Source organism: Fusarium solani (genome assembly GCF_023522795.1).
Source record: "Fusarium solani strain SB1 chromosome Unknown bctg00000002, whole genome shotgun sequence".
NCBI lineage: Eukaryota > Fungi > Ascomycota > Sordariomycetes > Hypocreales > Nectriaceae > Fusarium > Fusarium solani.
In genome coordinates, this window is record NW_027072155.1 from 732311 (window position 1) to 749417 (window position 17107).

At 50.6% G+C, this 17107-nt stretch overlaps 5 protein-coding genes across 5 annotated transcripts; all 5 read left to right on the forward strand.

The window, feature by feature from the left end:
* Positions 1-233: 233 nt before the first annotated feature.
* MRS44_004204 (uncharacterized protein) lies at positions 234-2473 on the forward strand (the record flags this gene model as incomplete). Its single annotated transcript, XM_065622101.1, has 3 exons — positions 234-1777; positions 1915-2141; positions 2187-2473. 3 exons carry the CDS (start codon positions 234-236, stop codon positions 2471-2473), a joined length of 2058 nt encoding a protein of 685 aa, XP_065478173.1.
* Positions 2474-3667: 1194 nt separating this feature from the next.
* MRS44_004205 (uncharacterized protein) lies at positions 3668-5621 on the forward strand (the record flags this gene model as incomplete). The annotated part of the gene is made up of 3 exons (XM_046271662.2): positions 3668-4603; positions 4656-5410; positions 5528-5621. 3 exons carry the CDS (start codon positions 3668-3670, stop codon positions 5619-5621), a joined length of 1785 nt encoding a protein of 594 aa, XP_046125669.2.
* Positions 5622-6563: 942 nt separating this feature from the next.
* Positions 6564-7958, forward strand: MRS44_004206 (uncharacterized protein; the record flags this gene model as incomplete). The annotated part of the gene is made up of 6 exons (XM_065622102.1): positions 6564-6617; positions 6768-6954; positions 7009-7201; positions 7262-7399; positions 7451-7876; positions 7925-7958. 6 exons carry the CDS (start codon positions 6564-6566, stop codon positions 7956-7958), a joined length of 1032 nt encoding a protein of 343 aa, XP_065478174.1.
* Positions 7959-8434: 476 nt separating this feature from the next.
* MRS44_004207 (uncharacterized protein) lies at positions 8435-10531 on the forward strand (the record flags this gene model as incomplete). The annotated part of the gene is made up of 2 exons (XM_065622103.1): positions 8435-8810; positions 8871-10531. The coding sequence occupies 2 exons, from the start codon at positions 8435-8437 to the stop codon at positions 10529-10531; spliced, it is 2037 nt and encodes a 678-aa protein (XP_065478175.1).
* A 3738-nt stretch (positions 10532-14269) lies between these two features.
* Positions 14270-16586, forward strand: MRS44_004208 (uncharacterized protein; the record flags this gene model as incomplete). Its single annotated transcript, XM_065622104.1, has 4 exons — positions 14270-14601; positions 14883-15086; positions 15309-15741; positions 15837-16586. 4 exons carry the CDS (start codon positions 14270-14272, stop codon positions 16584-16586), a joined length of 1719 nt encoding a protein of 572 aa, XP_065478176.1.
* Between the last annotated feature and the right edge of the window lie 521 nt (positions 16587-17107).

The window sequence follows — 17107 nt, forward strand, 5'->3', positions numbered from 1 at the left end:
TTGCTGTCCAATCTTGCCCAATTTGCCTAACCTCACCCGAGCCGGCTGTCACGTTGCTCAGCACTGCCAGCGAGAAGCGCGCAGAGCCCATCGAACAGCCTAGCAAACAGCCTAGCAAACAGCCTAGCAAACAGCCTCCCCCCCCCTCTGTTCGTATCATCGACCAGCCTTCTGTTTCTGCTTGTGTTGCCACTATTTCTCACTTCCCGATACCATCAGCAGCATTACGCAGAATGCGTCTCCTTCATACGACTGAACACAAGGTCAAAGAAGTAAAGACCACCACTCAATTTGCAATACTTTCACACACATGGGAGAAAGACGAAATCACGTTTCAGGATATCGAAAGGCCTGGGGCGGATGAAAAAGAGGGATACAACAAACTAAGAAACGCGTGCTCTGTTGCCGCGGCCGACGGGTTCGACTATATATGGATTGATACTTGCTGTATCGACAAGACAAGCAGTGCGGAGCTGTCTGAAGCCATCAATTCCATGTACCGCTGGTACCAGGAAGCCGAAGTATGTTACGCATATCTTGCTGATGTGCCGTTTTGCGAGTTTTCACAGAGCCGATGGTTCACTAGAGGATGGACCCTCCAGGAGCTTATCGCTCCATCGACAGTCATCTTCTTCGACAAGGAATGGGAAGTGATAGGAACAAAGTCTGAGCTGGCAAGGCTTATATCTGACCGAACGCAAATACCCATCGGTATCCTTTCAGGAGACGACATTTGGACCGCGAGCGTCGCGCAGAGGATGTCATGGGCTTCAAAGAGAAAGACGACGAGAATTGAAGATCTGGCATATTGTCTAATGGGTATATTTGATATCCACATGCCCATGATATATGGAGAAGGTGAAAGAGCCTTCATCAGACTCCAGGAGCAGATTATGAAGACCTCGGACGATTTCAGCCTCTTTGCCTGGAGATCGACAGAAAACCACGGCGGGCTTCTAGCAACTTCCCCGGCTGCATTTGACACGTCGCACAGTATCGTCCGTTTAGGTCGCTCCGATACCTTCAGCAGCCCCATATCCGTTGACAATCAAGGTGTCCACCTGAAGCTCAGGTTTATTCCTCAGTCGGATTCCCCGGCCTTGGGTCTCGCAGTCCTCAATTGTACGCTGATTGGAAGAGCGGAAACGCCAATCGCAATCTACCTCGAAACCACGGATCCGACCAAGCAATACTTTAGGAGGGTTCAGAGTGAGAGATTGCACCTGCTGGATCAGCATGATTCTAGCTGGCCTGAGATAGCCATCTGCGTTCAACAACCTCATGAGACTCCCATGGGGAGATCAAGGGAAGTGCCAAGTTTTAGACAGAGACGGACAGGAATAACACCCCTGCTATATGCAGCCAAAAGAGGGCACAAATCCACGGTGACGGATTTGCTAAACTGTAGCGACGTGGCACCCAATTCAATGGACGAGACTGGGCGAACGGCGCTATGGGTAGCGGCAGAGAACGGGCATGAGGAGGTAGTCAGGGTGCTGCGAGACCGAATCGATGTCAAGGCCGACTCAAAGGATGCGAATGGACGGACGCCGCTATGGATAGCGGCATCCAACGGACATGAGCAGGTAGTGAGGGCACTACTGGATCGAATCGACGTTGAAGCCGACTCAAAGGACGCTGACGGATGGACGCCATTAGCGATAGCGGAATCGATGGGGCACGAGGCGATTGTCAAGATGATGGAGCAAAGATGGCAGGCTTCGCAAACTCTCGCATGCCCATTCTTGAAGCATTACCCTCACAAGGAGTGGCCTCGGTGCCAGAGAGGCTGGAATTCGGTTTCCCGGCTTAAGCAAGTTCACCTATTGCTGTCCTCCATGCCTCTAATCACCAAGCTAACATCATCAGGGAACATATCTACAGAGCACACACTCTACGAACCCACTGCGACAGGTGCTTCAAGGAGTTCAAACAAGAAACAGACCTTGAACAACATCGCCACGAAGCCATACCTTGCCAAGTTATCGATGCTCCTGACGATAGGATTTGCATTAAGGAAGACATCATTAGGAAACTCCGGTCAAGGAAACGTGTGCGACACGCCCCGAAAGAGGAACGGTGGAAGCAGATATATACAATCATCTTCCCCGATGTCAACGACAAGGACATACCCACACCCTGTAAGCTACCCCAACTATCTCTCTGACATGAACATAGACAACAAGCTAATGTTAATATCGACTACCACCTACACATCTTCACTGACATCACTGACGAAATGCGAGCCCATTTTGGGAGCTTCATACGGCGAGAGACCCCTGATAAAATTATCCGCGAGTTAGCCGCGGGGTTGAATGAGATGCCGGAGCTTCGGGATCGTTTGCATTTCTCAGAGGGGCAGCTTTCAGAATTTATACATCGATCGGTTTGGGACGCTTTCGATACTCTCTTCCCCAGTCCCCCGCAGCCTACGGTGCCCCCAGAAGCACCTCACGACGATATGTCAGACTGAAACAGATACCAGCTTTAACATACAAGCCTATTATTATCAGGGGCGAGGTTAGGGATAGGGTGAGGAAAGAAACTGCGAGTCTTAGTGATAATCTTAAGGCGAACATCCCCTATTTTTCACCTGGTCGCCATTACAGGTGTCTTTTCCATGTTGATGTAGTGTGACGGTCAAGGTTCCCAACGGAATAAACCATAACCGAATTGGTTTATGTTGGCAGTTGAACGGGGCGTAACGTAGTGAGCGTAGCAGAGATTATTAAGAAAGTCAAGCTCGGTAGGAAAAGTTAATCGCTTATAGAAAAAGGCGCATTATAGTTCATAATAAGTCCGAACATATGGAAAGGTAAACGTCGTGTACGTAGTGTATCAGACGCTGCCCGTCGTATTTAGGGGAAGATAAAAGATGGCCTCCCTTGTTTGTTAATCCTAGACAAAGAACTTTCCCGCATTACCTAGGCCTTACGCTTGACGCGACTAGGATGTTCCCCTCGTTGCGTCTCGTCACCGAGACAGTTAGAGGCCATAATACCCCTGACGAGCTTTTGCGGCGTGGCCTTTAATCGGCCGCTCTTAAGAAAGAAGACCGAAAATTCCTAAATAAAAGACACGTGGGAAGTAGCTTCTTCCTTATGGATCCATTCAGGGATGAAAAGTCTGCTCTGAACATGCATCTTCAAGTGACCCATGTCTCAGCGTGACGGAATCTATATTCCGCAACATGAAAAGAAGGGGCATTACCTCTACTCATCGCAGCCGCACGAAAAATAACAGCGTATTATTAATACGTCGACCACTTACAAATCAATCGGGGTATTAAAACTCGGCATGCAGCCAATCACTCTGTTTATCTTTGTTCAAGTACGAGGCGAGATGGGCCTTGACCCATCTGCCAAGGTGCACGACTGGGACGATGCTCCAGGATGCTCCTCTATGATGGGTCCTTCTCATACCTTGATTTATAAATCTAGGGGCGACAAAATGGGCTGTAGTTATCCACTGGCGACTTGAAATAGCAGCAGTTGGCTCTTCTCTGTGAATATCTTCTAGCCAGCAGAGGAGCCGAACTTGTTCAACGGCCCAATCCTGCCACGAAAGCCAGATAATTAACCCGCATCGTCTTCTACTATATGCCCGTCTTCCACACACAAAGCTTATCATCCTACGTGTGTCGACAAACCTCGCCATCTAGTCCATCATGCCCTCCGTACCTGGAGATTCACCAATCTGGTGGCTTGCAAGACGGTTCTTTGGCAGAGACAGGTACCGCTTCTACGAAGAAGAGGATGATTTCCGTTCTCAAATAGGTAGTCCCGGGTGGGATCAATATTTCGATACCCTTCAGATTTCTTCGGGGAACAGCACCTCGCCTTCCAGCATCAACGAGAGCAATCCTGATCCTTTATGCCTGACACTATGCAACGGAACGCAGGGTATCGATGCTTTGGAAAACAAAGTTACGGCTTCGGAACCACAGTCCGAGGTAGACTGTACCTCGTCATTAGAAAGAGGAGCGTGCGATGGTGATAGTGGGAGAAAGCTCATGGTTGTCGGCTGGTACGGGGAGTCAGATCCAGCAAACCCCATCAACTGGCCCTTGTGGAAGAAAGGCCTTGTCATCTTGACCATCAACTTTACCGCATTCGTCGTCTACATGGCATCGGCTATCTACACACCCTCACAACCTGGAATACAGAGCGAATTCAACATCTCGGCAACAGCTTCGAGTCTGGGACTAGGTATCTTTGTCATCGGCTACGGTACCGGATCGCTATTCTGGTCTCCCGTGTCGGAAATCCCAGCCGTTGGGAGAAACGGGCCTTACGCCCCTACGCTGGTCGTCTTCTTGATCCTATCCGTCCCTACGGCTCTGTCGACGGATTTTGGAATGCTTCTTGCCTTCCGATTTCTGCAAGGCTTCTTCGGCTCTCCTGTTTTGTCTACCGGCGGTGCTTCGCTCGGAGACATCGCTGACCCCTACACTAAGCCCTACTCACTGTACACTTGGGCCATTTCAGCCTTTGCAGGTCCATCTGTTGGCACCATCATAGCTGGCTTTACGGTCCCTCGGTTTGGCTGGAGGTGGGGCTTGTGGGAGATCCTGATCGTTGTGAGCCCGGCTCTGGTTCTTCTCGTAAGTCGTATTCGCTATAGTGGACATTACAGGTGTGCTGACCGAGATCAAGTTATTTCTCCCAGAGACTTCCGCACCTACGATTCTATACCGCAGAGCGAAGTTGATACGTCAGCTCACAGGAAGTCACTCGTATGTGGCCAGGTCGGAGATTGAGTCCGGCAACGTCACCCTCATGACCTGGTTCTATGGGTATCTTGTCATCCCTTGGAAGATCAACCTTCTTGATCCATCCATCATGTTCACGAGCGTTTATTCTGGCTTGACATATGCCATCTTCCTCTCCATGTTCGAGTTCTTTCCCATGGTATATGGAGACATCTACGGCATGACCCCTGGGGAGATTGGATTAGTTCTCATCTGCAACATTGTCGCAACTATCGTGGCTGGTGTCCCGTATCTTGCCTTTGTCTACTACAAAGTCAATCCGTCGGTCAAGCAAGGACGGCCAATGTCACCGGAACACCGCCTTCTCCCTGCGGTAATCGGCTCTCTCCTGGTTCCGGCTGGCATCTTCATGTTCGGATGGACCTCCAGGCCATCAATCCACTGGATGGTGCCAACTATTGGCGCACTTTTCTCCACAGCCGGCTTTGTCGTCATCCTACAGAGCATTTTTGTGTACATTACCCTCGCGTATCCCACCTTCGCTGCTTCACTGTTTGCAGGCAACGGCTTCATCAAAGGCTTGGTGGCATGCGGTGGCATTCTCTGGTCGCATCCGCTGTACCAGAGGCTGGGTCTGTCCAAGGGCATGTCGGTACTTGGGGCCCTCTGCGTGGCTTGTATCGCTGGCACCTTGATCTTGTACGCGTGGGGTCACAAGCTCAGGGAAAAAAGCAGGTTTGCAGTGTAGGACTTGAGTGTGCCATGCGGTCCCTACTGTCAAACCAAGTCGTTCAGGAATAGCTGCTTTCTGACCAGAAGGTCGCGCGGTCAAGCCTCAACTACGGGCTGGACTGGATGTTGTGGAGAGGTTGGTGTCTGGAAGCAGTCTATCGACACCAAGGGAGGATGAGGCAGCGAACAGTATAAGTGCAATGTGCTACTCACTCAACGATTCGATTAGCATTGAATCGAATGTGGGATACCGAATAGGTAAATAAGAATGTAGATTGTGCCAATTGTGAGCAATACATGAGTCACCCATGACCGAGGCTCACAAACTTGATTCTCAATGTTCCATCTGAGAGGGGCATCCCCAAGGATGAGCTTGTCGAGATATATAGACTGTGAGGTGTTTAACTCCAAGTGAGGCCTCTGGTGCTAATGGCACTACGGATGGGACCAAGGGAAGAACAACTGGGGCGTAATTCACTGGCAATTTCGGACTCAGTCATTCCGTCGCCCGGACGCAAATCTCCCAGATCGCCAATGGCAAGGAGCCATTGAGTCAAAGTTGAAACATACACTCAAGACTGGATCGGTTGGACTCAGATGTTGATGACGCCGACGAGAAAGTCCCGTTCTGCCCTAATCCACGTACTTCTTACACACCAAATACCATGTTGAAATTGCAGCCGAGAACAACATCTACAGTATGATGCACGAGAACTCGGCACCAGGACTCATGGGGTCGATTATCTTGCTGGGCAACTACTGAAAGATAGATCGGATGGCATCACATATTCAATTCTGTGCAATTATGTAACCACAACCCTCTTTCAACTAGCATTACCGTAATTGATTTCCCTACTATATCTCCCACTTCGTTTTAACGAGTCCCCAACGGGAAAAGAACCCCGCCAACCCCGAGTGGTTCCCTGTCGTATGATATGTCGGGTTCGCTTGGCCACCTGCATCTTGGCCTGTTGGTTCGACTGTGCAGGATAACAAATCTTTCAGCAGGGGGTCTGAACTCTCTTAAAACCGAGCTGTGCCCCAGAAGAAAGAAAGAGGGGTAACTGTCTTTTGACATTCCACACACTGCGCGATTAAGAGAAGAAGCTCTGTTTGAACCATGTGCAACAACACAACCGTCAACCCAGAGCCTATCATTGAGCCTGACGACGAGGTTTGTAGCTAATATTCGTCATGTAGAGCATTGACTAACCTGTTACATGTGGGCGATGATCTCGACTCTTCGCTCGGCACGGTACGGATTCCATCTCGTCTCCCTTTACCCGTTGAGGGAGCCCGTGGTCTGATATGGTTTGTCAAATAGGATTTTGCTTCGTCGTCGTCGAGTCTAAGGAGCTCTATCCTTAGCTATCGACAGGAAAATGGGAGGACCTATCACCAATACAAAGACGGCAGTAAGGCTACCTTCGCTGTTGACCTCATCGACCAGGTTCTGATTCGCCGTCTAGAATACAACATGCCTAACGACGATCTTGAGTGTGAGAGGCTAGGTACTTTCCAGCCGCCCTTCAGATTCATCATGCGCAAACACTTATTGAAGCCAGATTTGCAACACCATCTGTTCATCCTCACCCTAGATGGCCGACTGGGCCTAGCACCACCCAACGACCCCGACTCCAACGTCAAGCGGGTCCTTGATGTTGGCACGGGCACGGGAATCTGGGCCGTCGACTTTGGCGATGAGCATCCCAAAGCTCAGGTCATTGGCGTCGACCTCTCACCGATTCAACCCAGTTTGTATGGTTGAACTTTATAACTCTTACCCTGGCATCACGCACGAAGCTGACAAATTCGTAGCGTCCCCCCAAACGTCGAGTTCTTCGTCGACGATATTGAAGAGCCATGGTCGTTCTCTCAGCCTTTTGACTACATCCATAGTAGGATGATGACCTTCAGCATCAAGAGTTGGCCAGAATACATCCGCAAAATCTACGAGTAAGCCCCCGGCCAAGCCACCATCGTGAACACCCTCTCTGAGCTAGCTAGCAACCTCACCCCCGGCGGCTACGTCGAGCTCGTGGAGATCGACCTCCAGAACAAATCCGACGACGGCACCCTCAAGGAGCACCATGAGCTATCGCGGCTCGTCAGGCTCCTGGACGAGGCGTCCACAAAGATCGGTCGTAGGTTCCAGGACAATAAGAAGAACAAGGATATTCTGCGGGACACGGGCTTTGTGGACATTGTCGAGACTACCTTCAAGTGGCCGAGCGGGCCTTGGCCGCGGGAGAAGAAGTATAAGGAGCTCGGCCAGTGGACCAACGCTAACATGGATGCGTTCCAGGGCCTTGAGGCGCTTGTCATGGCTGCATTCACTAGGGTGCTTGGGTGGACCCAGGAGGAGGTGGTTGTTCATCTCGCAATGGTCAGGAAGGAGATATCTGACAAGAGGATTCATGCATATTGGACCATGTATGTGTGGCATGACTTGAATGTCTTGATATTTGCTAACTCGTTTAGATACTCGACTTATGGGAGACGGCCTCTTGAGTAACTTGGAATAGGGGCCTTCATGATCCAGGGATGGAGTACTGTTGTATATCCGGCACCCTCCTTTAGGTATGCGACAGTTAGGGGACATTAATACACCGGCCAGAGAGTGCAATTTTGGCAGGAAAATTGGGCCTGTGATGGCCTCGTAAGTCGGTGGAATAGATAAAGACCTTGTTGACATAAAAATCCCGCACCTGCTGGTCTGATATTGAGGGGAAGGCTTCCCAAGATGGCCCCCTCACTGCAGTATAACAGGGACCTCCGCCTTTTGCTGGACAGGAGTCAATGTGGCTCGCTTACTGTTTGCGGATTCGCTATGCTACTGGTCGAGTGACCTGGCGATGATTGGGTCAACTGCTTTCAGCTCTTCACCTCGACGACCTGATGGCAGTCTCCTGCCTATAATCACTCGCTTGAGACTTCTCCCATCTCTTGAAACATTTCCTCCGAGTATCACTCCTGCTCACGACTGCAACGATGGAGCCCACGGCCGGGGAGCCCATGAAGCTAGAAGAAGACCCAGCCTCGCAACAGTATGAGCTGAAGCTTTACGACCAGCGGTGCGAGGCGGGAGTCGTACAGCATTGCAACCTCTGCCGCAACATCACCCGCAGACGATTTCCCTACACATTGAACGCAGAAGACAGTCTTTTCCAGGCCTCAGCTCGAGAATGCACTGTGTGCGCCGCTGTATGCGACACCTTGACAGGGATCCGGTCAAGCTTCCAAGAGCAGTGGAGCTCGCTGGACTTCCGCTTCAATGCCTGTAGCAAAACACCGAGATTCTTTGCTTCAGAGGTAACACTCAATGACACATATCGATATACCCAGTTTCAGATCTTTACTGAGCTCAGTGAGTCGCTTCACGGCTTGTGTTTAAGTGTTGTGTTTCACTGTGGCCCAACGTTTCTAGGCCAGCCAGGCTCTGAGCCCGTCATCGGCGCCGCGAGGAGCATTGCGGCCGAGTCCAATTCAAGCCAATGCTTTGATCTCGTACGGCATTGGATCAAAGAGTGTGCTCAGCACACAGCGTGTGCTCCCCCGTCCTCCTCCACCAGACTGCCCACCCGCCTTCTCGACCTGCAGGCGGGTGAGGATGGCCATATTAAGTTGTATGAGACACACGGAGGAGAGACAGATCTGTACATCGCTCTCAGTCATTGCTGGGGCCCCAAAGGCCTTCCAGCTGCAGCCAAGACATCAAACGCGACCAAGGGTAACCACATGCAAGGAATTCGAATCGAAGACTTGCCCAAGTCTTTCCGAGATGTCATCGCCATATGCCATGAGCTCGGAATAAGGTGCCTGTGGATTGACTCACTGTGCATCATCCAACAGGACAAGGACGACTGGGAGAAGGAGTGCTCCCGCATGAGAGATGTTTACAGAAACTCGTACTTGACGATATCCGTGGTCCGCTCCCGTGACAGTTCAGAAGGGTGTTTCTCAACACGTCCCAGTAAGTATCTGTCCACAAAGGTCGGCTCCATCAACCACCAGGGCCAGGCCCACGACATTGTGGCAAGGGAGAGCGTCAAGCACTACGAAATAGCGGGATCGGACAGTCAAAATTCGAATTTCCCTCTCTTTTCACGGGCATGGACTTTTCAAGAGCGGCTGCTCCCTCAACGCGTGGTACACTACGGCGAGACAGAGCTAATCTGGGAGTGCAATACCTTGTGCAACTGTGAGTGTGCTGCTTCCCGGGAGTTTCTGGCCCCTTGGGACTGGGAGAAGAGCCCCAAAGTCATGTTTGCCAACATGATGAGCCGACCAAGACATGGGCCTGAACTTCGCCGTGACTGGGCCGCCCTGATGCGGCGCTTCTCCCTCATGCAGCTCAGCTTCGACGCCGATCGCCTTCCGTCCCTCTCTGGCCTTGCCCAGGATCTAGAGTGTAGTGAGACGGGGAGATATCTTGCTGGCCTGTGGGAGAGGGAACTGCCCTGGATGATAGGGTGGATGAGCATGGGCAAAGACTCATGCCGCCCATCCTCAACCCCAAAGCCCCCAAGCTGGTCTTGGACCTCGGTCGAGAACATTTGGGTTTCCTGGAACTACAGTGCTGATCTGAACGGCCACGACAAGTGGACCACTATGTGGCCAAATGGCAGGGACCTGACGGAGCACAACGATGCATTCGGGATAGTCCAATGTACAGTCGAGAGCAAGGACTATACCCCTCTCGGAGAGCATGACACGTTTGGTCGAGTCTCCTCTGGCACACTCGTCGTTTCCGGACGACTTGTCTCTGCGGTACTGCGGGACGACTTCTTTTGCGAGCGAAACACGATCAAGCAACGTTTCAGCCCGGATGTCCGAGGGGAACCAGGTCTCTATATCGCAGGACGACCGGTCTACTGCCTCATGATCGGCGCCATGAGCAACGAGAGCTCCAAGTATCCAGGCCTAGTCACTGTTTCCTCCCTGGTTCTGAGACTTCAAGAAGGAGATGTTGAGGGGAGACGTACCTATGAGCGAATTGGACTCATGAGCCAGAACAATCACTTTGCTTGGAAGGAGACGCCTGCCTGGTGGGAGGATGCTGAGCGCGCTGTGGTGGAGATTACCTAGTGACACATAATTGCCGCCGCTCATGAACAGTATAGGGTTCAAATGCCAAGCTTGCCTATCATCATTGAGTTCTGTCCTAAACTCTATGGCTAGCCCGAGCTACATGGAAATATTGGTCCAAAACGTCTTGAGTGCGCTACTAATCTTTGACTTTGCGCCCTCATTGCGTCCTGTGAGCAGCAGGCTCACTGGTTGCCGCACCGACAATCCCCTATAGTCATCCAGGGCATCCGCTACAAGCTAGTTTCTCGCCGCTAGCTTTGCAGGTTCACTTCCCGTTCTAAGATGACCAATACAGTTAATCCCCAGATCGTCGCCCAGGACTCCACTGCTCTCTGGCGGTGGCTGGCTTCAAACCTGGGGAGAATAACCAGGATACCTGCCCCCAGCATTTGCTGTATCCACCCCATCCCCATCCCATCCTTGGGGCCAACAACCTCTCGCTTGTCTATTGTACGGAAAGATGTCCCATCTGATGAGCCCAGACAACAAGAAGTTGCGAAAGTGAGATGCGGCGTTAGGGGGTCTACATCTTGAACCAACCGCAACTCTCCAGTAGGGTCCAACGATATGGATGAGTGAGACCTGAAACTCTGATTAATCGGTGCCCTCCTTTCAGATCCATACCGAGTGCGAGGCAGCAAAAGATGCTTGCTTGCTTTGCTTTTGCCTTCTCCAGTTGGTTACTCGCCCAACCTAGACAAGACCGCGTCGCTCTGACTGGTTGCCTTGGACCTCAAGGACCTCATCAAGTATCTCTAGGTGTTCTTCTAGAGGAACAGCCTCGAGATGAAGCGTCTTGAGATGAGGAACGACGTAAATATTATACGCGTTAGGCGGCCGGCCTTTGTTCAAACTCCAGAATCGTCAGTCGAGCTAATGCTAAAACGAAAGGTTCAATTAAAACATGACGACCGTTCTGCCGCTGACTATGCAATCTTGTATTCTCATGACTTGGAGCAAAAGTCTGTAGTTTTCTTTGTTTTTCTTATGGCAGCGATATTTGGGGAGCCTGGGAGTCTGGGACTTGGATGCTATGGTAATTACACCTTGTATACTACACCTTGTATACTACACCTTGTATGCTACGTAGCCTGTACAGTACTGATCTGCAGGCGGCAAAAGGTTAAAAAAAGGCCACTGTGTTAGCATTGGGACATAATACTATGATGTGTTGACAATGTGTTCTTTATTATAGTTGAAGCCCGGCCCTTGAAGGGTTAACTGAGCTAGAAGATCGTTGTGGTTGGCAAAAGTAAAGTGGCAGACGAGAGTGGCGATGTCGTTCATTATGTTTTGTTGATCCGACCATTGGGAGGGTCGGCTCAAGTCTACGAAAGGGTTGGAGTTGGTATACCTCTGGGCACACATATCTCGATGGGAACCACAAGGGTGTATCTCAGGTAGTTTGGAGAGACGGGGTTGAAAAGAGCAGTGATCGGGCAGTCTGTGTTTTAAGCTTGGATGGGTTGAACTACATTGAGTTTGCTCAATTCTTACATGGTTGTTTTGTTGATCAGGAAACCTCGCCCTCGAGCCTCAGCGGCGGACCAGGCCAGGCTTGGATTGATGTTGCTGTTCCCAATACCGTCTCTTAATCACGCCACCAGCCGCAATAAACAAAGGGCTCGATGTAGATTAATGTCAGCCAGGCTGAAGTGGCAGCAAGCGGATGCTTGAATAGACCCCTTGCAACTCGAAGGTCATGTTGAAGTGGAGGCTGTAGAAGACCCATGCGAGCTAGGTTGAACGTCTGGCAACCATGTAACAAAATATTCTACTAACCTTGCGAGGCAACGATGACGATCCCAGGTCAGAATTCGACGCCCCTTTCATCACAAGCGCCCTGTGGTGTCGGCCAAACGATCATGAAGAGATGTGTAGCAAGAAACGCCAGTCTAACTATAATCCGAACTAGCAATACTAACTGTATCAAACTCAACATCGTCTTTCTTCACAAAAAAATCGCCCATTTCCTCAGAATCAAACCTGTTCATCAACAAGTGTAGAATGAGATATGCTGGCCATGTAACAAAGACAACGTTGAGAAAATAAAAATACCAGCCGGGCACCAGAACCAGACCGCAAGAACTTCCTATCCTTGACCACACCTGACTGTCAGGGCAAACATCTAGCAAATCCAGCCGTGAACGTCTGTAGCTGATGCAGGCAAATGTGGTATAGAAAACAGTGCGGACAATCCATAAAGCAGAGCATTGCACGCATAAAACTTGACTGGGCGAGAACTACCAAGGTTAAGCTGAGAATGAAATGCACAAGGAGCACCACAACCTACTTTTTGAACAGAGAACCCATGATGCCGCCTCAGTGCAGTAGTCACCGCGTAGATGAGAACTAAGCAAGCAAGGCTAAGTACGAGGATAGAGCATGCTATATCGATTTGAAAGGCGGTGTCACGATGACGATAGTTGTAGCTATTTCGGATGTTCCAGCTGACGAAATCGCACACATATCCAATATATGCGAGGCCAAGAACTAGCAGTGTGAAGAGAATTGTTGATGGGAGGGTCCTCACGACCCTGCTGTACCGGTTCTTGCGTCCAGACTGGGGAGTATTCATGGTCAAGCCAATGCGTAACAAAATGAGAAAAATCAGGCCATCTGTCAAGTAAGAGAAAGCTCTGGCCGGACCCGCGATATCCCTCCCAAACCGGGTTAGATCATCCGCGGTTTGGTACATGCTTTCATCAGAAGTTTCTGCAAAAGAAGCCGTTAATCACAAGAAGAAAGAACACATTTATGAACACATACCCTCGGGGAAATAGCGGAATATATTATCCGACGGCGGCTTCATCGGACCCAATATAGACGCATACTCGCAAAGGTCCAAGAGGCAGAACCTGGTCGGGCCAAGGTAGCCAGAGTCAGTGGATCCTGGAGGGTACGTGCGAAGAGCACTCACATGCCCAAAAACCCGACAGAGACCTCGAGATACCTAAAGAATGTCGTCCCGTGGCATGTGTGCTGATTGGCTTTGCGATTGCAAAGCCACAAAAGTCTGAGGATCAGCACCAGAGTGACGATGGTGAGGGCTATATGAGCGATGAAAGCGCCCTTAAATCTGCCGGTGGGCAGCACATTACGGGTAAAGATGGTAAACGCAAAGACGAGCGTCATGGAACGCAGCAGCAAAGAATCAAGTTGAACAGGGCGTAGGTGCTGGCTCAACAACTTTCTGCTTGTAGGGAGAGTTGAAAAGCCGGGCTGATAACGTCAATATCTGAGGAGGGCCAGATATTCATGGCTTGTGTTTCTCAGTAACAATATGTTTCTACAAAGGCAGGATGAAATGTGCGCGATTTTCGTCAAGATGCAACGAAACTTCTGTCTGCATGCGGCTGCATCGTTGTGCATCTGAGGCCACTAAACAACGGCTGAACAGGGCGCAACAAGTCGGCTGAGCAAGGCATAACTGGGCTTGGCCCAGCGTGGCGTTCTTCCTGCCTTCAGCTCTCCTAATGGAGCGTCATAATCAGTAGCTGAGCGACTAGTCAAGAGGGCTCTTTTCACAGCCTGACCAGAAGCCTGTAGATAAGTGCAGTTACTCTCGTCCCCCTAGAAGCATCGCTACTAAAAATATCCCGCGCTGTACAACTGGTGAAGTCTCTCAAAGGGCCCCTACACAGTCAGTCTTTTTTCCTGACATGACAGTATCAAATCTCGATTCATCTTGCTTACGGCTCTCTGGACCGAGATTTTAAAACTGGCACTGTCACAATGAGCCTCCACCTCGACGATGGATCCCGCGACAACTTTGCCGGACAATCCCATGAGTTGACCGACTTGACAGGCCTGCTCAACAGGGATGTGAATGATGTCCAAGAGCCAACCCCTGAGACCGAAACTCGGTCAGAGCAAGGAGCCTCCTCGACGACCAAACGCTTCACCGGGTGGCGCGTTGGCGCATCATACTTTGCTCTAGGCGCGCTCATATCCCTCATGCTTCACATTATACTCGCCATCTGGATCCCTACACTCGATTCTTTCCACAATGGCATCAGCGTTCTATGGACTGGTAACTGCCATTGCCACCTTGCTCATCGGTGGGAGTAACTATTGCATGCAGTGCTTGACGGCTCCGACACGCAAGGACTTGCAGACAGCGCATAATAAGGGCATCTGGCTTGATGTTGGTGTACAAAGCATTCGTAATCTCAAAATCATCAAGGGGTATAAAGCCGTTCTTTGGCTCCTCGTTGTCATTTCATCTATTCCCATCCATCTCTTGTGAGGGCTCTCTTGTTTTACTTCTCTCAATCTCTTGCGGTTACTTGCTAACCCACCGACCAAGGTACAACTCGGCGCTTTTCGTAACTCTAACCACCAACAGCTATCAAGTGTACATGGTCTCTCGCGACTTTTGGAACAGCACCAATACAGTCCCCGTCGATGTTTTACCATCCATTCAAACAAGCTATCTGGACACAGAACTGAGCATTCCTCGTAATGCCACACGGTATCTAGATGGAATCAAGACGGCTCAATCACGGCCCGGCTCAGTCGAGCAGAACGATATCGGCGAGTTTAAGCGTTTGTCTGTTGAGGAGTGCATCGACGCATACGCAAGACCAGTCGTCAGCGGTCGACGAACGGTGATAATAACGACCTCCAACGAAACTGAAAAGGGCCCATTCGCTTTTGGTTACGAGCATATTGCAGGGGAACACGTGAACACTACCTTTGGCGCATACAGGCCATATGGATGGAAAATGAATATGAATCAAACACACAGACGACATTACTGACGTCTACCTAGGATGTGTTGGGATACCAGCCCTCCTCCCAGCGCTCCTAGTCGCCTCTGCTTCAAGTCTATCCCCTACATAGCCAAGCAACCCTCGGGTTGGGCACCGTCTTTTCTCCCAGTAAAGTATTGTCACAGCGAGATCGTTGAAGAAAACTGTGCCCTCAACGCCAACCAACCCATCGTGATTGTCATCATTATCTGCAACTCGATCAAGCTGATAATCATTACAACGATGGTGTTTTGGGTCAAGGGATGGCCGATCATCACTCTAGGAGACGCCATTCAATCGTTTCTAAACGACCCCGATCCAACCACCGAGGGCCTCTGCTTGCTTTCTAAAGACGCTTTGACGGACAAATCCCCATCCTGGCCCAAGAGCGAGCCGACAGATGATCCCGATCCTGTCATGGCTGGAAGAAGACGTCACCGATGGTCAGACGCAGTGAGCACTAGGAGATGGTTTATGCCCTTACGATTCTCGGAACATCGTTGATGGGGATGATCATCTTCTTCGGCCTAAGCATTGACTTGATTAAGGACAACAACATAGTCAATCCCTTCTCCATCGGCTTTGGATCCGTTGATGCAGCAGCCGTTGTGACATACCGCTCAGTTCCAACCTCGACGAAATACCGATATCGCATCCTAGCAGCCGTGGTTGTCGCCAATCTCCCACAAATGATCTTTTCGATCATCATATTCTCACTCAACAATCTCTTGGCAGTCATCTATACGGCCCAGGAGTGGGAAGGCTTCTCGAGACAAAGAAAGACACTCCGGGTATCTGAGCCAAAGGGCGAGCAGAGAAGCACATACTTTCTTCAACTGCCATACCGAATCGCGGTCCCTTTCAATGTTGCCACTGGTGTTATCTCATGGCTCCTATCGAACAGCGTCTTCCCGCTTGTTATATACAGCTACGATTCTCTTGGCAGGGCGTTGAAGGATGTCGAGGTCACAGCATGCGGTTTCTCGCCTTGGCCAATGGTACTTGCGATTGCCGTAGGGGTCGTTCTGATAGCTGGCGTGTGCACGTTCTTTTTCTTTCGTTTCGTCAGCACAATGCCTATGGTGGGAACATGCAGTGCGGCCATCTCAGCGGCCTGCCACCATGATGATGGGCAGGAAGAGGTTGCTCTAAAACCTGTGAAATGGGGGGCGGTGTTTGTTCCAGAGACAGAAGGCCAGGAATGGATCGGACACTGCTGCTTTACGAGTAGTCTTGTCAAACGACCAAAGCCAGGGCGATTTTATGCGGGCGGGGGTGCGGCATACAGGGGAAAATAACAGTCCGCACTTACACATAGTGTTTCCCCCTGATATCTTCATTATGGCCCCGTCATAGTGCCCATCCTGAGAAGATCGCTGTAAATTGAATCGAGAATTGGATCTGCAAATACTCCTGAAAGATCGTGGATATTGTTCTGCGCTGATAAGAAATTAGTGCTTACTTGACAGTATCAGTAGGTATCAAGGGGCGATCATCGACACGAGGTGCGAGGTGCGATGAGGCTGAAAGTACAAGTCGGCCGTCAAACTCCGCGATATAGCGGTCGCAAATCCAGGATGACGACGGGCTCGTGAGTTAAAAATGACGGCTCCCTTCTTTTTTGTGAGTGAGAATGTTGCCAAGTCCGTCACCGAGCATAAACTCGCAATCCCTTCACGCCATGTCAATATCGAAGCAGTTGAAACCAAATCTTGGCGACAATCGAAAGCATCCCACACCAAGGAAACTGCCGAAGCCTCTGACGGAGTCCCTCGGCCGCCTAAAGTACACTGTAACATAGCCCCTGCGCTAGCTTGGC